Source organism: Colobus angolensis, unplaced genomic scaffold, assembly GCF_000951035.1.
Source record: "Colobus angolensis palliatus isolate OR3802 unplaced genomic scaffold, Cang.pa_1.0 Scaffold30, whole genome shotgun sequence".
NCBI lineage: Eukaryota > Metazoa > Chordata > Mammalia > Primates > Cercopithecidae > Colobus > Colobus angolensis.
In genome coordinates this window covers 894921-917068 of record NW_012116266.1, presented here as the reverse complement: position 1 = coordinate 917068, position 22148 = coordinate 894921, and the positions used below count along the sequence as shown (strand labels likewise).

Here is a 22148-nt window from a genome sequence, read left to right as displayed (position 1 = left end):
CCAATAAATGCTGACTGTTCACTTTTGCTTTTAATTTGTGAAAACTTTGTTTTGTAATTTATTGTGCATTATGTGGTATATAGCAATTGCCTTTTTTTTTTTTTTTTTTTTTTTTTTTTTCTTTTTTTTTTTTTTTTGAGACGGAGTCTAGTTCTGTCGCCCAGGCTGGAGTACAGTGGCACGATCTCGGCTCACTGCAACCTCCACCTCCTGGGTTCCAGCAATTCTCCTGCCTCAGCCTCCTGAGTAGCTGGGACTGCAGGCATGTGCCACCATGCCCAGCTGATTTTTATATTTTTAGTAGAGATGAGGTTTCGCCATCTTGGCCAGGCTGGTCTTGATTTCCTGACCTCAGGTGATCTGCCCACCTCAGTCTCCCAAAATGCTGGTATTACAGATGTGAGCCACTGCACTCGGCCTATCGCAATTGCTCTTGCATTTCATTTTATTCTCACTATATTTTGAGTTAGGTAGTATAGGAATTATACTTGTTTTACATATGAGAAGACAGGCTTTGAGAGGTGTAAATCAAGTTTTCCAAAGTTTTTTAGTTTGTTTTTTGTTTTTGAGATGGTCTTTATCTGTTGCTGAGGCTGGAGTGCAGTGGTGTGATCATGGTTCACTGCAGCCTCCACTTCTTGGTCTCAAGTGATCCTCCTGCCTCAGCCTCCCAAGTAGCTGGGACTATGTTTTCCAAGGTTTAAAAAGATAAGACTTGGTATGGTCGTGTGGTGGGTCACGCCTGTAATCCCAGCACTTTGGGAGGCTGAAGCAGGAGGATCACGAGATAAGGAGACGGAGACCATCCTGGTCAATGTGGTGAAACCCCATCTCTACTAAAAATACAAAAATTAGCTGGGTGTGGTGGGTCACGCCTGTAATCCCAGCACTTTGGGAGGCTGAAGCAGGAGGATCACGAGATAAGGAGACGGAGACCATCCTGGTCAATGTGGTGAAACCCCATCTCTACTAAAAATACAAAAATTAGCTGGGTGTGGTGGCACGTGCCTGTAATCCCAACTACTTGGGAGGCTGAGGCAGGAGAATCGCTTGAACCCCGGAGGCAGAGGTTGCAGTGAGCTGAGACAGCACCACTGCACTCTAGCCTGGGGGGCGGTAGAGTGAGACTCCGTCTCAAAAAAATAAATAAATAAAAAATAAAAGGCTAGGTAGATCAAGAATGTAAATTTCAGATATATGGCATATAGGATTAGAATTTATAGAATGACTCATGGGCTTCTTTGGATACTGCCATTTTTCCACCTTGTTTTCAGTTAATAAAGCTTTAGAGTTAAAGTGGTAATATTGGATAATGAAAAATGGAGGTACTTATAACCCAGACTTTTATTTTTTTTTTCTCTGGAGGAGACAGGGTCTCAACTCTGTCTGTTGCCCAGGCTGGAGCACAGTACTGCCCTTAGAGCTCACTGTAACCTCAAATCCCTGGGCTCAAGCTATCCTGCCACTGCAGCCTCCCAAATAGCTGGGACTACAGGTACGTGCCTCCACACCCAGCTGATCTTTTAAAAAAATTTTTGTAGAGATGGGGGTCTCACTGTGTTGCCCAGGCTGGTCTTGAACTGTCCTCAGGTGATCCTTCTGCCTCAGCCTCTCAGAGTGCTGGGATTACAGGTGTGAGCCACTGCACTCCACCCAGAAATATGATTAAAAGTCTAAAAAAGGAGTTAAGTGCTATTAAGAAACACACCTGTAATCCCAGAAATACATAAAGGGAGAAAGATATACTATAGCATATGAAGTGTCACAGCTCAGTCACAATCACTAAAACATAGATTGAGGAGTAAAAGTCAGTTAAAGCAAGAGTGAACGCTGACATAGAAGGAGGTAGAGAAGTGGTTTGGAAACCAGATTTGGGATTGTCAGAAGCTGGGAAAGCCGAAGCAAGAAATGAGTGAGCATGAGATTGGAGCTTGGCTGTGTACTGTGTGACCTCAGATGAGGCAGGGCAGCTCAGGACCCATCAGGTACCTGATGGGTGGAACATGTGACTTAGATAAAATCTCAGACTTTACATCATAATAGGGAGGTTTGAAATGTTTGTGTTTTGGACCTAAGACTAATACATTGTGCATTATGATAGAGCAGGTCAGTAAATGCAGTAAGCCTTTAAATAAACAGATGCCCAGCAGTTGGCCCAGAAGCTGCTAATATCTCCTGTTTAATTGGGATGTATTGAAATCAGTATGTTGAAATTAGTCTCTTTCTCTGAAATATGCTGCTTCTGTCAGTTACTTTCTTGGTTGCTGCCCTCTCCCTTTAATATATTGACAAGAAAAATCATTTCTTTACAGTTTACAATTGCATAATTTTAACACTTTTGGCCTTTAATAATGCATTTCATTTATTCTAAGTTCCATATTTTTACATTTTTAATTAACATCTGTGAAATTGAGATGGCTGATAGATTCAAGGAAAAGCAGTGTTCAATGTCAGTGGATCTTATAGATTTCTTCTCCTGAGGGGTGTTTATATTAAGACCTGAGTTTAATTTTTTTTGTCTTACTTGCCCCCCATCATACTATCATGCTTTCAAATTAAGTTGCAATTTAAATTGATAATACAAAAATGGTGGGTCTTAAAATACAATTTTAGACGTAATCCCTAACCATGATATCAAAAACCATTTCTTCTAGTTTCAAACATTCTTAGGAGTGTTTTGTTTTGTTTTGAGACAGAGTCTTGCTCTGTCGCCAGGCTGGAGTATAGTGGCACCATCTCGGCTCACTGCAGCCTCCACCTCCCGAGTTCAAGCAATTCTCCTGCCTCAGCCTAATGGCTTAAATGTCCATTCTGTAAAATAGCAATGTGTGGTATTTGTTAGTGCAAGTTATATAGGAAATTGTATCAAATAAATAAATGCCAGTTACAGCCATGGTAATGTTCCTCATTCACATCAATAGGAATTTTTTTTAAGCATCCAAAGCCAAAACTGATATAATTGGTGGCATTATATCCTAATACACCCCTAACTCCTTTAGAAAGCAACTGAGCACTATATACTGAGTGATGAAAACAATCTGACCTTTTGGTCTGATTATCTCACTTTTGTGAAAAATCTTTCCAAGGAGATTTTAAAAATAATTTTAAAATACCATAAAATTGAAGGTTTTCCTCCTAAGAGCAGAGCTTTGTAAGTACCTAAGTCCGCAACAATATGGGATTGGCTGAGTAGAGTATAGGAATAACACTTGATGGACCATCATTTATCCATTGCACAGTAAATATTCTCCATTGGAGTGGAGATCATTTGTAAAATAAGACGTAAGTTGTATATGGATTAGAGCTATTTTTTTAACATGCATAAGAAAAGCAACTTAAGGCTGGGCACAGTGGTCACGCCTGTAATCCTGGCACTTTGGGAGGCTGAGGCGGGCAGATCATGAGGTCAGGAGTTCGAGACCAGCCTGGTCAACATAGTGAAACCCCGTCTCTACTAAAAATACAAAATGTAGCCAGGCATGTTGGCATGCACCTGGAGTCCCAGCTACTTGGAAGGCTGAGGCAGGAGAATTGAACCTGGGAGGCGGAGGTTGCAGTGAGCCGAGATCAGGCCACTACACTCCAGCCTGAGTGATAGAGTGAGACTTTGTCTCAAAAAAAAAAAAAAGGAAAGTAACTTAAAATAATGGTTGTGAGTTTATAATCTGTAATTTGTTTGTAATTTGCAAATGAAGCATTATTTTGACTCTTGCAAATTTCTGTTCATAAGATACTAAAGGAATGAGTTAGAGGCTTTTATCTATCCCCACCTTTAGTGTGATCACATCAGTATTGTTGATAAACCAGGCCTCTTACTTGCAAGTTCAAAAAATCTATCTCAAAATAGTTAAAAATTAAAAAAAAAATGTGGCCGGGCGCGGTGGCTCAAGCCTGTAATCCCAGCACTTTGGGAGGTCGAGACGGGCGGATCACGAGGTCAGGAGATCGAGACCATCCTAGCTAACACGGTGAAACCCCGTCTCTACTAAAAAAATACAAAAAACTAGCCGGGTGAGGTGGCGGGCGCCTGTAGTCCCAGCTACTCGGGAGGCTGAGGCAGGAGAATGGCGGGAACCCGGGAGGCGGAGCTTGCAGTGAGCTGAGATCCGGCCACTGCACTCCAGCCTGGGCGACAGAGCGAGACTCCGCCTCAAAAAAAAATGTATAACCAGGGATTCACATAGTCAATTGGGACTACTTGACCCAGGAATTAAGTGATCTCAGAACTTGTCTCAGTTCTGCTCTTCTGTTGATCTCTCCTGAAAAGACACCCTTCATGATGGCAGAGGGAACCACGGGTGGCAGCTCCTGGCTGTCTCACAGTGCTAGAGTACAGCCCTGGCTTTATCCTCTGGTTCCTGGGGAGTCCCAAGAGAAATGTAATTGATTGGCCAGCTGTAAGTCACATGTCCACCCTAAAACCCCTGAGTTGAGGGAGTGCCAGCTTGTTACTTGGGCTAATTTGGCTTTTTTCTCTGTATCTTATCATTTCTTTTATACTAGCTGCCTTGGATTTTTTTTTTTTTTTTTTTTTTTTTTTTTTAAGATGTAGTGTCACTCTGTCGCCCAGGCTGGAAAGCAGTGGCATGATCTTGGCTCACTGCAACCTCCGCCTCCTGGGTTCAAGCGATTCTTCTGCTTCAGCCTCCTGAGTAGCTGGGACTAGAGGCACATGCCATCATGCCTGGCTAATTTTTTTGTATTTTTAGTAGAGATGGGGTTTCACTGGATTGATCAAGCTGATCTCGAACTCCTGACCTCATGATCCGCCAGCCTTGGCCTCTCAAAGTGCTGGGGTTACAGGCATGAGCCACCATGCCCAGCCGCCTTGGATGTTTCTTATATTTACACAGTAGCACATCTTGGTTTTCTTACATTTAAGAAATTTATATTACATAGTAGCACATCTTGGTTTGGTGGGGGTGGGGGTGGGTAGAGTGGTATGTGTGTAAAGCCTGCTCCTCTTTGATTTTGGTACTTAATTTTCCTGGAGTTCCATTGAAAATTCCTGTTTAAATTTATCATGACGTGGGTACTGATTCGTAATATGGCTTCTTCTGTAAACATTAAGTTATTTTTTAGATTCAAATGGTGGTAATATATTTGCTTTCTTTTCTAAAGGAAGTAGTCAGGAATCCTTTTAGAAGCTTTAGGTAGAGGCTGGGTGTGGTGGCTCACGCCTGTAATCCCAGCACTTTGGGAGGCCAAGGGGGGCAGATCACAAGGTCAGGAGTTTGAGACCAGCCTGGCCAGCATGGTGATACCCAGTCCCTACTAAAAATACAAAAATTAGCTGGGCATGGTGATGCATGCCTGTAGTCCCAGCTAGTTGGGAGACTGAGGCAGGAGAATCGCTTGAACCTGGGAGGTGGAGGTTGCAGTGAGCCAAGATTGTACCACTGCAGTCCAGCCTGGGCAACAGAGTGAGACACTGTCAAAAAAAAAAAAAAGAAGAAGAAGAAGAAGCTTTAGGTAGAGGCAGCTGTGAAAGTCTCTGCCTGTCATTTTGTGCACAAATGATTTTATTTTTCCAAGTAGCTTAACATTGTCACATCATCTTTTCAAGATGTGGAAAAACTTTAAACATAATTTTTGTGTGGGTCTTTTACATAAGAATAGTTTTCTCCAAAAGCATTTTAATAAAGTTCAGTCAAGGAATTTCCATGGAGAATAAAGCAATTGGTTTAGGTATGTAAGTTTTTAGTGATCTGGCAGTACTATTAAAATGGATGATTCATAATTCTTTTTAACCAGGAAGTCCCAAAATTATGTTCATGTAAGATTCTAACCAAATTACTTGGAAGAAAGAAAAGGATTCTAGGTAGATAAATGTGTGAAATGCTGAGTTTGACAGTAATCACTACTAGACTGATTAGTTTTTAATATATCAATGTGCATTTTGATTTTGTAAGAGCCAGGGATAGAGTATATTGTCATTTGACCACTAAATCGCTTTTTAAAAAATAGAGCAATTACATTAATATGTAGTTTTGGGAAATACCACTTTAACTGTTACTCTGGATCTTGGCCCAGTTTCTTACAAGATTGGTTAAGATAAGTGGCTTGAAATGGACCTTGCTGGGCCGGGCACGGTGGCTCACCCCTGTAATCCCAGCATTTGGGAGGCTGAGGTGGGTGGATCACCCTGAGGTCAGGAGTTTGAGACCAACCTGGCCAACATGGTAAAATCTCATCTCTACTAAAAATACAAAAATTAGCTGGCCTGGTGGGAGACTGAAGCAGGAGAATTGCTTGAACCCGGGAGGCGGAGGTTGCAGTGAGCCGAGACCGTGCCACTGCACTCCAGCCTGGGCGACAGAGTAAGACTCCATCTCAAAAAAAAAAAAGTACTTTGCTGAAGAATACCATAGATTTTCTTTTTTCCCCTCATGACAGGTTTTATTATCCCATATAATGACAAAGTTTATTTCATGAAAATTCAAGAGTTTGTTTTGTAGTCTTACCTAAATATATTATCCAACTTTGGTGCAAGGTAGACTACAGGCAGATTTATCATGACATAGATAGGGGCAAAATTTTTTAGAAACAGCCCTAAGATCTGCTTCAAAACATACTCTTAATGTAACACCAAATTAACCATACTGTTAGAAGGAAGAAGTGAGAAATTGAGGGCAAAAGTTAATAATTTTCTGACATGTTCCTGTGTATTAGAACACAGAACTTCTATTCAGTCCTCTTAAATCTGCCATGATGAATAGCCCCCCAAAAAACCACAGCTAACTAAATTAGTTCACTTGTTGAATGGAGTTAGAATTAGCCATTTGATTGTCTAAAGAACATTTGCCAAAAGCAACTCTTTGTTTTACCATATTTGATGTATTGAGCTGGTGCCTAACAGTAACTGGCCACAGCATCACCTGCTACTTGAGATTGTTCTTGAAATGTGCTAGTAATAGCAGCAGAGAGGAGAGTGTGGTTAAGTTGAAGGAGGGGAGGGTATGTGTGTGATTCATGTAACATTTGTACCAGATTGTTTAGGCACAGATTTTTTATTAAAAGTCTCTGACACAGCCTGGTTTTGTTCCACGTGTGTGGAGAGATTCTACAGTTTTGCATTCCCCAGGAGTATTTCTGTATTGTTGTCTTTATTTCCGTCATATTTATTACTAAAAACTTCTCTGAAGACTATTAAAAGTGATTAAAATGGATGTGTGTCTATTTCAGAAATCATCTTTTCTACTCACCTAAAGTATCACATCTTTTTCCTCCTCTTCTGTAGATTTAGCTTTGGAGTCAAACCCTTCTGACCATCCAAGGGCAAGCACAATTTTCCTGAGCAAATCTCAAACAGATGGTAAGACAAAACTGTTTTTTCCTTCCAAGGAAAAGACCGAAAACTGTTTCTATTTTATTGGATGTATTATAGAAGGCATTTAGAAGAACTGATCTATTCGTTTAAATTTTTCTTTTCATATGTTCACTTATTTTAATATGATACACTTTCTTTTAGTTGTGATTAGTAATAACATGTAGACCTTCTATTTACAGGTTTTGTCACCTTTTTATCAACACAATTAATGGCCACCTGATTTAGTAACATCGATTTTTTTTTTTTTTTTAAAGAGGCCGGAGTGCCTTTATTGCCCAGGCTGGAGTGCAATGACGCTGTCTCAGCTCACTGCAGCCTCCACCGCCCATGTTCAAGCAGTTCTCCTGCCTCGGCCTCCCAAGTAGCTGGGACTACAGACATGAGCCACCACTTCCGGCTAATTTTTGTATTTTTATTAGAGACGGGGTTTCACCATGTTGGCCAGGCTGATCCTCAAACTCCTGACCTAGTGATCCGCCCTCAGCCTCCCAAAGTGCTGGGATTACAGGCGTGAGCCACCGCTCCCGGCCAGTATCATGGATTTATACTTATTTCTACACACTTCTTTGACCTCCTTCCCTTGTCCAAAAGAGTACATTTTAAAGATGAATGATAGGATTTAAGTTGCAGCTTGGTTTCATTTGAACACATTTTTTAAAAAATCAGTTTGTATACAGGGATTGAATCTGATTTTGGCTTCCTTTTATACAATGCTCTAACCACATGAGCCTATCACATTCAAATTTATGCTACTCAGAACTTTTAAGCTATTAACTTTTCCATCCTAATGTAATGTAAATGTAAACATGCCCTATGGTGTTTCCCAGAAGGTTAGCCTCAGCAGACGAAACTTTATGTACATTTTCCTTGCCTTGCTTGTTTTAGGATGAGAATCAGAACTGTTGTATTTTTATGTACTGCTGTTTATCTTCCTTAAAATTATGTTAAGTCCTAATTTGTTTGCTAAAAAGCCGTACACAGCTAGGTTTTTCAGTTTATTTCAACAACAAGAATACAAGAAGCGGGGGTTCTGTAATATTTGAAGTAATGCAACACAATACAAAATGCGGGGTTGTAAGCTGCCTTTTCGAAGCTTGTGTGGACTTTTATCTGTCTTGAGCTGGTCATTTCTGGTTAGGATAGTTGTATTTCTTAGTTTCTTTCAGAGCCACAGGCTTCTCACACATGCAGAGTGTGGAAGCAGTAAAAGAAGAGCTATCCCATGCTCCTCTTTCTTCAGTGGTAAGGAGTGTGTGCTTGTATACTCGTCTAGCATCAAAGGAAGAGGCAGTGTAGGAAACAAAGCGTGGTCCAAGTCCCTCTTGGAGCTTTTATTCTTCTGGCCTTTGTTAAAATGATTTTGTTTGCTGAATATACCATGTTCAATTAGGTTAACGTTCATTTTAACTTTTAAATTTAAGGTAGTTTACTTTACACTTGTGTAAAGACCCGTTTATTTTTTCAGTAACATATTAGTAGATGACCAGTAAGTGGTTCAGGATGCTTGCAGGGATTGTGGTGCAGCTAGAGATTGGCACCTAGTCAGAAACTGGTTCTTAGAGCTGTCAGCAGTTAGATCTTGGTAATTAAGCGACCTTTAAATGTAGAATTAAAAACTACTACTGGATGATGTTTCAGATATGCAACAAGGAAACCTATTAGCTAAATTTCTCATTAAGCATAATTTGTTTTGCCCCTTTCTTTTGTACATAGGGATTCTTTCAGTTTTATGTAATAGAATATCTGTTAGGTCAAAAATTAAAACTAAGTTTTTAGATTTTATTTTATGGGATTCATCTTGCCAGATGATTTAAATGATGAGTTTTGTTGGAAATTATTTTTTAAATGGAATTTTATCTCATTTTGTATATTGGTAATCAGATGATCAGCAACTACTTTTGTACTGTGGCTTTTATATCAGAATTGATCAGCTAATTTTTTTTATTCTTAGTGCGAGAAAAGAGGAAGAGCAACCATTTAAACCATGTAAGTAAACAGTTGGAAAGTTAAGAAATTAATAATTGAATTAAAAGTATGTCTGCTGTGATTCCATAAAAATATAATGGGGACCCAATACTGTTAGTATGGTCCTCTTTTTGTGGATTTTCTAAATCATTTCTATTTTCCTAGGAATCAGATGCAGGAAAGTCTTTGACTTAGTGTGCCCATTTGTTCAGGGTTTCTGACATTTAAGTTAAATTTCGGTAATTTGGTTGTGGTATAAATATCTGCCTTAAATATTTAATCTTTTGTATTCCAATAAAATTAAAAAATAGCTAAATCCACTTTCTTCAACACTTTCTGCTGACTTCCTGTCATAGCAGGTGAAAGCTTAGCTTCCTCACTCTACCGTTACCTTATTTTCTTCCCTCTATTCCCCCCACATATATCACATTTTAAATTAAATCAGTATTTGATGTTTACATTGTTATACAGATATTATTCACTGCTGAGTCATGTGTTATTCTCACTGTCTCCTCCTTGTACATCCTTTGTTTCTCTTAAATATTTCTGAAATCTGAGCATGTCTGCATGTCTCTTTTCCTAGCCTCCACTAACTCACACAGTCAAATGCCGTGAGTATCCCTTGGCTGGTCTCCTTGCTTTCATGGTCTTTTTTTTTTTTTTTTTTGTGGAATTAATTCCCTGACTATATTCATTTGGCTGTTTTCTAACAGCTATTTTCCCCCCTCCAAATGTTGTAGCATTTGCCACATGCCTATCAAAAATATTTTCCATCTACTAAAACACATCTGTTCCATTTTTCTCTTGGAGACAACTTTACTCAGCCTTTTGTCATCCTCCTCAAATATAGACGGGCTTTTCCTAAGCCTGCTCTGTGCCTGTTTTCTTGGGATCTCTCTCTGAAGTCACCTGGGATCTCACATAACTCCTCTTGTTTTGGGTCCCTTAAATCCTAGATTCTGTATTCCCTCTATCTTGTTATCCTTCCTAGTTGTACTGGAGCACATTTTCCTGGGAAAGGGTCCATAGACAGACATGTTTAGAGATCTAGCCTGTCCGAAAACCTCTCATTTCTTTTTCTTTTTTTTTTTTTTTTTTTTTTTGACAGGGTCTCACTCTGTTGCCCAAGCTGGATGACAGTGGTATGATCTCAGCTCACTGTATCCTTAACCTACTGGATTCAAGTGATCCTCCCATCTCAGCCTTCTGAGTAATTGGGACTACAGGCGTGTGCCACTATGTGCAGCTAATTTTTGTATTTTTTCATCGAGATGGGGTTTTGCCCTATTGCTCAGGCTGGTCTCAAACTCCTGGGCTCAAGCCATCCACCCGCATCAGCCTTTCAAAGTGTTGGGATTACAGTTGTGAGCCACTGCATCTGGCCAAAGCTTCCTATTTCATAAGAGTATAAAATGCTAGGTTCACACTAAATTTCGTAGTTCTGAAGACATTTCTCTATTGCGTTCTCATTATGGTATTCTTGAATCTGTTGCCATTGTGTGATACAGTACATGTAACCAGTTTTTACATGTCTCTGGAAGCTTTTTAATGCCCTCTCTATCCCTGAGATCCTGAAATTTCATAATATGACTTGCTATGTACCTTTTGTTTTTTCTTTTTTCTTTCTTTCTTTTTTTTTTTTTTTTTGAGACAGCCTTGCTCTGTCGCCAGGCTTGAGTGCAGTGGCGTGATCTCAGCTCACTGCAATCTCTGTCTCTCAAGTTCAAGTGATTCTGCTGCTTCGGCCTCCCAAGTAGCTGGGACTACAGGCGCATGCCACCAGGCCCGACTAATTTTTTTGTATTTTTAGTAGAGAAGGGATTTCACCATGTTGGCCAGGATGGTCTCGATCTCCTGATCTTGTGATCTGCCTGCCTCGGCCTCCCAAAGTGTTGGGATTGGGATTACAGGTGTGAGCCACCGCACCCAGCCTGGACCTTTTCTTTTTATTGGGACCAATAAGTCTGTAGACTATGTCTTCTACAGAATTTTCTTGTTTCTTTGTTCCTCCTTTTTCCTGATGATATTAGTATTTAGATGCTGAGCTTTTTAGACCAGTGTTTCTGCATTGATCGTCTTCCCCGACACTCTCCCATTTTCTAGTTAGTCTTTTGTTCTACTTGTTGGGCATTCTTTTACTTTATGCTCTAACCGTTCTATTGAATCTTTCATCTTTTTGAGGGTGTTTTAAGAATTTTTTAAAGTTTTCATTTGCTTCTGGATTTTCACAACTCTCATGCATTCCTTTTTCCTATTGTTTTGCTCTCTCTTGTTGGAGGCTTCCCTCACATGTGTGATAGTCCCTGGCTTTCTCTAATTGCAAGCAGGACTTTTGTTAACTGATGGTTCTTACTGCAAGGACATTGAAGGCCAAGCCAGCCTTTAATTTAGGAGACCTCCGTCTGTTACCTGGTGGGTCTTATCTTTTCTCTTTTCTTATTTTTCTCCTTTCCCCTTTCCTTTTTCCTTTCCTTTCCTCCTTCCTTTCCCCTTTCCTTTCTCCTGTTTTGTCCTTTCCTTTGCTTTTCTTTCTGACAGAGTCTCATTCTGTCACCCAGGCTGGAGTGCAGTGGCGTGATCTCAGCGCCCTCTGCCAAAATGCAACCTCTTCCTCCCAGGTTCAAGCAATTCTTGTGCCTCGGTCTCTTGAGTGACAGAGATTACAGGTGTGTGCCACCACGCCCGGCTAATTTTTTTTTTTTTTAGTAGAGACAGGGTTTTGCCATGTTAGCCAAGCTGTTCTCGATCTCCTGGCCTCAAGTTCACCCACCTCAGCCTCCGAAAGTGCTGGGACTACAGGTGTGAGCCGCTGTGCCCTGCTGGGTGCGTCTTTTCTGAGACTGTTCACTTTCTTCAGAGAAGACTCTCCCAGTTTTCTACTTGGGGAGTACAAGCATGGCTGCTCATTTTCCAGAAGCAGAATTGGAAAAGGGAGGTGGAGTTCTACTTCTCAGTGTGTAGTTTTTTTTCCCATTTCTCAGATTTCAGTCCTACTATTTCTGAGCCCAGACCTTCTATATTCTTTATAAGATGGGAGGACAGGTGGACCTGGGACTCTATAACTACATGTTTTCAACTGACCTTGCTGGTTTTGTTTTATGTTTCATTCTACCTTCCAAGGTACCATGTGTCTTTGAGTTTGGAGCCTGCCTTGGGTTCTGTAAGACAAACTGACTTGATCCTGTTCCAGTCACTCTCTGTAGGCACTAAAGTTGTGCTTCCATATCAGTTACCACTCCATTGTCTTTTTCATCTTTCAAGATTTATTAAAAATCATCTGCTGTGGCCAGGTGCGGTGGCTCACGCCTATAATCCCAGCACTTTGGGAGGCTGAGGCAGGCGGATCACTTGAGGCCGGGAGTTTGAGACCTGCCTGGCCAACATGGTGAAACTCCATCTCTACTAAAAATATAAAAATTAGCTGGGTATGGTGGTGTGCGCCTGTAATCCCAGCTGCTCAGGAGGCCGAGGCAGGAGGATAGCTTGAACCTGGGAGGTGGAGGCTGCAGTGAACCAAGATTGCACCACTGCACTCCAGCCTGGGCAATGGAGCAAGACTCTGTCTCAAAAATTAATTAATTAATTAATTAATAAACTCTCAAAAATAAATAAAATAAATAGAAAAATTTTCTGCTGTCATTCCTGTTGCCTGATCCTGTGTATGACCTTTATTTTATGTCTTTAATTCTAATGAATTTCAGGAGAGTGAGGAAATACATTTGTGGTCAACCTGCCATGTTTAACCCAAATTTAGAACCTTTATTTAAAGTGTAAATCTAAGTTTAAATTCAACATAATGATACTAATCCAGACATTTTTTAGTTATACCTATAATAAGCATATTATACTCTTCTACTGAGGGCCTAGGAATTGTATTCAAAGTCTGCACCCTGCTGTATTGTCCCATTACTGTGCAACATAGATGGAGGTGTTTTCATTAATGCACAAAATGTCAGAAATTTTTAAGTTAATTAAAAGTCGTTCTTTTTTTTTTTTTTCTGAGATGGAGTTTGTAGTACCATTTACCTCTTATTTCAAATGGGTTAAAATAAGAGGCATTAGGCACACTGGGAAAAGTCAGTGGGTAGGGATAGGAGTTCAACAGGTACTTTACCTTTAAGGTTTCAGTTGTGACTCAGTAGACTACTAAGTGTGATTATTTTCTATCTTTGCTATTCTACCTTAAGTCTACTCAGTACCCCTTCCCTTTCTTGTTAAAGGTTGTCATTTGTGCAGACTAAATGAAGATGAATGATACATTCTTTGTCCCTATTTTGTGACTACCTGAACTAACATCTGTAAACTTGCAGTAGTGTTTTGTTGTTTGGATTTTTTTTTTTTAAGTATTTGTGTTTTTTATTATTATGTTTGCCAGTAGTTTGTTGAGGTTGTAAGTCAGCATTGGTAAGGCTTTAGCCTGAAATAAAGGAAATTGTTGAGTTTTCCAGCAAGATGATGGGGGAATTACTTGTTGTCAGCTATAATTGCTTTGCTCAGAAGCTTAATTCTGCCACCCTCTAGTCTCAAGAGATACAGGGATGCTCTTGATAATAAAAAATTGGGATAGTTGAAAGTTAGTGCTGTGTCTCATGCTACATATTGATTAACAGAGAGGTTTCTTTTTTTTTTTGAGACCAAGTCTCGCTCCATCACCCAGACTGGAGTGCAGTGGTGTGATCTTGGCTCACTACAACCTCCGCCTCCCAGGTTCAAGCCATTCTCCTGCCTCAGCCTCCCAAGTAGCTGGGATTATAGGAGCCCACCACCACATTTGGCTAATTTTTATATTTTTAGTGGAGATAGGGTTTCTCCATGTTGGCCAGGCTGGTCTCAAGCTCCTGACCTCAGGTAATCCACCCTCCTTGGCCTCCCAAAGTGCTGGAATTACAGGTGTGAGCCACCGTGCCCGGCCCCACCCTCCACTTTGAATGAAAGTATTTGAATGAGTCAATTTTTTATTTTTTATACTGTATTTGTTTTTTGAGGCAATAAAAGTATATACATTAACACACAGTTAATGTGAAGTATATACATTAAATATAATAGCTTAAGAAACATGAGTTTAGATATAGTTGAAAATATTTCTAGCTTGAAGGAGAATTTGGTCCTTCAAATAGTAATACTTTTTAAAAATAGAAGATCTGACTTTTTGTTGGTAAGAATTAAGTGACTGCAGTAAAAACATCTGAAACAAAATGGTGTTACACTGTATGGATATTTCTGATTATTGGCTACTGGCAATTTTTTAATGCATGCACTTTTAAAAGCAACAACTAGACCTTCTCCCTGCCCTGTCTTTATGTATATGTGTGGGATACTGATGGAAGAGTGTGACAACGTAAAAATTATCATTAATAGGAAGAAGGAAGGCTCATCTGAATTAGTTTTTTTTTTTTTTTAGGTGTTAAAATTATTAGTATTCTGTGGTTTAAAAAAATGCTACTGTTACTTTCAGCTATTCGATGACTGGGATTTGGTTACTGACCTTATTTTTAAGGAAGAGAATTGTCTTAATATATTTCAGGCTGTTTCAGTATTTGACTGTTGCACTCTTCCCAAATAAATGGATACTTCTAAAGTGTTTTAAAGATGGTTTATTTTCTAGAGGGCTCAAAAAGTTCATGGTCACCTCCTTGATACAACTGCAGATAAATTCTACTAATTTGTGTCTGTAGTAGCATTTACCTTCCAAATTGTAACTGATTTAAATAATTTGTCAAACATTTGTTGAACTCCTTAATTTGTCCCCAATTCTGTGTTCAGCAGCCAGGAGTATGAGGAGGAAGAGTCCTTCCTTCCTGGAGAAGCTTCCCTTCTTTTTTTTTTTTTTTTGAGACGGAGTCCCACTCTGTCGCCCTGGCTGGAGTGCAGTGGCGCAATCATGGCTCCCTGCAACCTCCGCCTCCCAGGTTCAAGCAATTCTCCTGCCTCAGTCTCCTGAGTAGCTGGGATTACAGGTGTGCACTACCACGCCCAGCTAATTTTTGTATTTTTAGTAGAGACGGGGTTTCACCATCTTGGCCAGGCTGGTCTCGAGCTCCTGACCTTGTGATCTGCCCGCATCAGCCTCCCAAAGGATTACAGGCATGAGCCACCACTCCCGGAGCAAGAAGCTTACTTTCTTATGAGGGGATACTCCACGAGCAATTGGTATCATGTAACAAGTGGTGAATTAGATGGATGAATGTACCAAAAGGGAAATGTTTTTTGGTGTGGCTGCTGGCAAAGGGATCCCAGAAGGTAGATGGGGCCAGGCTTATTGGGATAAGGAGGAAGAACTAGGTATTCCAGGCAGAGCAGCATGAGTGAGGCAGGCAAGTGCCATGATGCCTGTCAAGTAACTTATAGAATAAAATTAATAACATTTTGAAATGGAGAGTGTTCTCTGAGGTTCTCATTTGAGTAATGTAATGGCAGTTTTATTTAAATATGAAGTGAAAGTTAAATTCCTAAAGTTGTTTTTGTCATCTCTTTTTTTGGAATATTAAAGTGATACTTTTTCTCCTCCACATAAGAAAACAGGCCCCCTCTCGCTGTGGGTGATGGAGCAGCCCTGGCAGACAGAGCCTCTGACTGTGAAACACTTGTTTCTCATACTGTTTCCTGAACTAATACATTTAGTATTAGTAACTTAGTAAATGTAGTATTAGGCTTTCATTTACTGCAATAAAATGCTCTTTTGCAAATATGATTTAAGACATTACATTTTACTGTAGTAAATGAATAATAGAAAATCTCAGCTACTTTTTATTGCTTAAGAAAAAAACACAAATCTTACTGTAAACTTTTCCCATTAATTTATATAGGGAATGCATAACAGATGCTTGCCAGGTTTGATTATAGGTATCACAAGAGCAGCATTTTATAACCCATTCCTCAAAACACTGTCTGTGGGAGAGCCTCTGCTGGGTTTCCCATAGAGCTGCACATGATACCACACTCAAGTCAGTTCATGGAGTGTAAGAAATATCTTTATGCTTTATCATTTGACATTTTAACCAAGGAAAAAACCACACTTTTATAGGTTTAACTTACTGTGACATTTTCTTCTATTTCCCTTCCCCTTCAGGTATCTCCAGGGCAGCTTACTAAAAAGTATAGCTCATGCTCAACAATATTTCTAGATGACAGCACAGTCAGCCAGCCTAATCTTAGAACCACAGTAAAATGGTGAGTACAACTAGGCTGCCAAGGGCTGAGTGACAGACCCCCTTTGCTAAAAGCATCCTCGCCATCCTCGGTAATTTCAGCCATTTGATTGTCCTTTTCAGCAATCAGTTTAAGAAATTGGTGTCAACTATATATTGATTTCAAGGACCTCAATATGAATTTTCATTTCCTGTTTTAATCTTAGGCTGCATGGTGGAAGGGAAAGCCAGTTAGTGAAGAAGCAATCCCAGCAAAGTGTAGCTATTTATTTAATGCATTTATGTTAAGACAGTGTTGAACATAATGTGAGAAGGAGAGGTGCTTTTTATTGGATGTTTCTGGGAGAAATTATTAGTTCTTTATGGGCTACAGGCCTAAGACGATGAGTACTACTTTGGAAAGTACTCTTGGAAGAAGGAACAGCTTGTCCTCTACTGGCACCACAGTATTTAAATGGCACTGCATTTAAATTTTCCCTGTCGTGCATGAGCACCTCTTGGGCACAATCTGAGATGCACTTTCAGAACACCCTAAGATGAACCTTTCAAGTTTATTTAAAAACCAACAACAACAACAACAAACAACTCCATTGGGGTTGTCAGGAAACTATTAACATCTCCTTCGATTATGAGCGTTGATTTTCAGAACAGAGTTTGAGAAGTGCTACACTAGAATATTAATGTCCTTATCCCTAATTTTACTTTTCAGTCTAAAAACGTAACTAGCTTAAAAACTTACTTGTTTCTAATGTACTAGCTTTTTTTTTTTTAGTTAGTTCAATTGTCAGTAACTTCTACTTTAAAAGCAAAAAATTTACACTCATAATCATGTCACTTTCCTCTTTCCCTTATAACAGTAGTTGAAATTGAATTGTGTTTCAGCACAAACTGGACTCTGACTCTGTCTAAAGTCCTGAGCTTTGACACCTACTGAGTAATCATTGAATGTTTGTATTCAGCCAAGGTCCTAAATCCTTGAGTTAAAAAACCAGTCCACTTTGGCTAGAGTCCCTGGCTTCTTTTGAATTCAAAAGATTCTGATGTTTCTGTAAGATTCAAAGTAGTTTTAAAGATTAACCTTGCTCAAACAAGTATAATAGATTTCATGCTTTTTTCCCCCTATTTTAGTCTTAATTTTTAGATGTCTACTTTGGGAAGTACAGTAAGTTTTAATTTGTTCTCAGTAAGTTTTAGAAATGATCATTTGGTATATTTCACTATTGGTTAAATAAAGGTTTCACTAGTAGGGCAAATTGACTTTTAGGAAAGATTTTGAAAAACGTTTATCATGGCTTAATAGTGCATTATTCTCATGGGATGGGTGAGCCATCTCAGAATCACTTAAGCAACTTTTTTCAAAATGTATGTCTATAAACACATTCATCTCACCTCCACCTTCCCTTGTTCTCTAGGCAGTCACAAGCCTTTTAGGAAAATGAAGAAGGCATGTGAGGCATAATTACACGGACAAGCACATCCCAGATGATTCTGATCTTAACCCTAACTTAGTCGTTCCCAAACTTTGCAGCACATAGGAATCATCACCAGGGGAACTTTAAAAACAACCCTCAGGCTGGGCACGGTGGCTCACACCTGTAATCCTAGCACTTTGGGAGGCCGAGGCGGGTAGATTGCCTGAGCTCAGGAGTTCAAGACCAGCCTGGGCAACACGGTGAAACCCCGTCTCTACTAAAATACAAAAAAATTAGCCAGGCGTGGTGGCGTGCACCTGTAATCCCAGCTACTTGGGAGGCTAAGACAGGAGAATAGCTTGAATCCGGGAGGCGGAGGTTGCAGTGAGTCAAGCTCGTGCCATTTTACTCCAACCTGGGTGACAGAGCGAGACTCCGTCTCAAAACAAAACACAAAAAAACAACAAAAAACATTCCTCATATCCCAAGTCATACCCAATGCCAATTAAATCAGAATGTCTCAAGTTGGAAGTTAGGCAGTTTTTAAAGCTCCTCAGGTGACTGCAGTGTGCAGAAAGTTTGAGAACCACTGCTTAATTGAGTGCAGGAGGATGAACTCAATTCTATTTGGTGGGACCGTGGACAAGTCAGTTTTAAGCCTTGGTTCCCGTATCTGTAAACTGGGTGTTGGATTAAATGTCATGTAAGGTTCTGTGGTCCTTTTCAGCATATAACTTGAAATTCTGTAATGTTAAAATCAATTTGGACATGAAACTGTTTGAAGCACTATAGAAGTATCCATCTTAGATGCTAATGTTACAGACTTTTTAAAAAAAGTGCTAACATTGTATAGACTTACTTTTAAAATTCAGATTTGCCTTCCCTCAATTATTTTGAGCCTCAGTTTAGAGACTGAGGGCAAATGGAAGCATATAACTTACCTAAGACAACTCCTTGTTTCCTGATACACAACATCTGTGGGTAATTTAGGACTACAGTAACATATATCTGAAAAGTCGTGTCTGTTCACTAATATTTAAACCAATGTGGAAATACTTGCCATTAATATTACACTTTGTAGTTTTATGCTGCATTGTTAGCACTGCTTATTTCAGGATAGCTATACCTATCATTGGTTTTGTGTGCACTTATTTACTAATAAATTTTCTACTAATGATGCAGAATTGATCGTAAATGATTTTATTTGGTATAAAACACTTTTATTTACTTTAAGGGGAAATAATGAAAAATGGGTGAGTAGGTGATAGCTAATTAAATCAACTGAAATGCAGAGCCTAACAACTTAAAAAGCAAAAAATAAAAATAACCAAAAAACCAAACAGTTTAAATTTAAACATGTATACAAATAGGTAGAACTTGCATAAGATGAAAGGTTCTATGGGCAGAAGAGCAAATGGGGATATATGTAATTATTTATATATTATAATAGTCAACAAAAACATGTATTTTAACAGCATGTTACTTAGCATTTTGGTTCTTGTATTTTTGCTGAAAGGAATTAAAATATGGGGAAAGTACCTATATGGTACTGTTCTGAACCAGAGGATTTCAGGGCCACTGGGAGGGTTCCTCCCTTCCCTCATTTAAAAAATGTCTTCAGGCCTAACAAATGTTTAAATCAGTTATTAAAAATAATTTTTTTTCCTTTCACAGTGTGACCTTAGCAATATATTACCACATAAAGAACAGGTGAGCTCCTTTAAAACCTGTCTTGTTATTCCAGCTAATCACTTTGCATGATACCAAGTTCAGTATTAGGTCATAACTATAGACATCATAAGCTGTAGAGTGCTATTACAGTATTGAACTGAATCATTTGTGCTTTTTCTGGTCCCCAGGACAGTTTTAACTATTAAATTACTGAGGATCCCAAAGAGTAATTGTTTGTGTTGGTTATATTGATATTTATTATATTAGAAATTGAAATGGAGAATTTAAAAAAAAAAAAACCTATGTTTAGTTTTGGTTTCTCAACCTTGGCACTGTTAATATTTTGAGCTAGATAAGTCTTTGTTTCGGGGACTGTCCTGTGCATTGTAAGATATTTAACAGCTGTCCCAGGTTGTGACAACAAAAATATAAACCCTGAGAACAATTATTGTTAACACAAATAATATTTTTTCAGGAAAAATAACTCTCTTCTACAACAACAAAGTTGAGTAAAATGTGTGTCATGTATTTATATTTTTGCAACTCTCTGGTGTCCAGCTTAATAGAAAACAGCTGGATTCTCATCGCTGTCTTTGTAATTAGTTTTTTTTTTTTTTAATTTCAACTTTTATTTTAGATACAGTGAGTACATGTGTAGGTGTATTACGTGGCTAATATTGCACCCTGGTAGTGAGCTGTAATTTGTTTTGAAGAAGTGATAAGAAGATGACCTAGCCTCTTGCAAATACATAGTTGGTAAAGGTATATTTTTAAAGCTTTCAGATGGTTGTGGGTATTCTTTATTTTTTAATTTTTTAATTTATTTTTATTTATTTGGTTGTTTTTTTTTTTTTGAGATGGAGTCTTGCTCTGTTGCCCAGGCTGGAGTGCAGTGGCGCGGTCTCAGCTCACTGCAGCCTCCACTTCCAGAGTTCAAGCGATTCTCCTGCCTCAGGCTCCCGAGTAGCTAGGGTTATAGGCGCATGCCACCACGCCTGGCTAATTTTTGCATTTTTAGTAGAGATGGGGTTGCACCATGTTGACCAGGCTGGTCTTGAACTCCTGACCTCAGGTGATCCACCCGCCTCAGCCTCCCAAAGTGCTAGGATTACAAGCATGAGCCACCACACCTGGCCGGTATTCTTTAATACTACCCAACACTCCACAAGTGCTAGTTTCTTAAAATGGTTACAGTGGAATTTCATGTATCAATGAATTTTTTGTTAGTACTCACCCATCTGTCTTGTACAATAAATGTATCATTTCCCCTTACTTGCTTTTGTAATATTCTGCATTGGCTATATGGAAAATATTGGTTCACGTTTCTTTTTTCTTTTCTTTTTTTTGAGACAGAATCTCGTTCTGTTACCCAGGCTGGAGTGCAGTGGTGCAATCTCAGCTCACTGCAACCTCCTCCTCCTGGGTTCAAGCGATTCTCCTGTCTCAACCTCCTAAGTAGCAGAGATTACAGGTACACACCACCACACCCAGCTAATTTTTTCTATTTTTAGTAGAGACAGGGTTTCACCATGTTGCCCAGGCTGGTCTTGAATTCCTGAGCTTAGGCAATCTGCATGCCTCAGCCTCCCAAAGTGCTGGGATTACAGGCGTGAGCCACCGCACCCAGCCTGGTTCACATTTCTTGACAGTGTCAAAAGCTCACTTTTGTTAGTATCCCCACCAATTGTATTAAAATATTTTTAAGTATTGAGAAGCTATTAAACTTACATAATAAGGTACAAGTTTCTCCAAATCCTGATTTTTAGTTTGAAAGCTTGAATTTTATCATATCATTGCAACAAATAGTGTAATTTTCTTGAAGTGACAGACCCACTTCATTTTTAAAAATTATTTATTTATTTATCTTTTGAGACTGAGTCTCACTCTGTTGCCCAGGCTGGAGTGCACTGGTGCCATCTTGGCTCACTGTAACCTCTGCCTTCCGGGTTCAAGTGATTCTCCTGCCTCAGCCTCCAGAGTAGCCGGGAGTACAGGTAACTGTCACGATGTCTGGCTAATTTTTGTATTTTTAGTAGAGTTGGGGTTTCACCGTGTTGGGCAGGCTGGTCTCGAACTCCTGACCTCAACTGATCCACCTGCCTCGGCCTCCCAGAGTGCTGGGATTACAGGCATGAGCCACCACACCTGGCCACTTCTTTCATTTTTGAGAATGATAGTTGTATTTTCAAGTAAAAATGATATTCTATGGAAAAAAAGCCTTGTTTAGCTCACAGTTAAATCACAAGTGCTTTTCTTTAACACAACCATACCTCGGTATGCAGAATTACTTTATGTCTACTTTCTGCTTACTCAGAATAGTAAAAAGGTCAGTATTTAATAATACCATTAATTTTTACTGCTTCATCAAGGATATTCGTAAGTGAAGCAGGTGTTTTTCTTAAACTGCAAGAGGCAGTAAAGAATAGAATGACTACTAGTGTAATTTGGTAGCACTGCCTTGATTCATGCTGAGAAGCCAGCAGTTAACCCACTTTTGCTGTTATACATTCATTACAAATGTCAAACAGTCAAAAAGCAAGCAATTTTTTTAAAAATTATTTTTATTTTTAAATATTCAATCAGCTTTCTCAGGTTGAATAAGTATTCTTTTTTTTTTTTTTT

General features: G+C 39.3%; 1 protein-coding gene across 1 annotated transcript in view; it reads left to right on the top strand.

Moving 5' to 3' along the window:
• Positions 1-22148, top strand: part of CCNYL1 (cyclin Y-like 1) — a 45757-nt gene that overhangs the window by 7766 nt on the left and 15843 nt on the right. Inside the window, exons 2-5 of the mRNA XM_011949995.1 lie at positions 7241-7315; positions 9282-9316; positions 16365-16465; positions 19530-19565. Of these exons, the coding sequence (XP_011805385.1) occupies positions 7241-7315; positions 9282-9316; positions 16365-16465; positions 19530-19565 (247 nt within the window). The remainder of the gene's footprint in view (positions 1-7240; positions 7316-9281; positions 9317-16364; positions 16466-19529; positions 19566-22148) is intronic.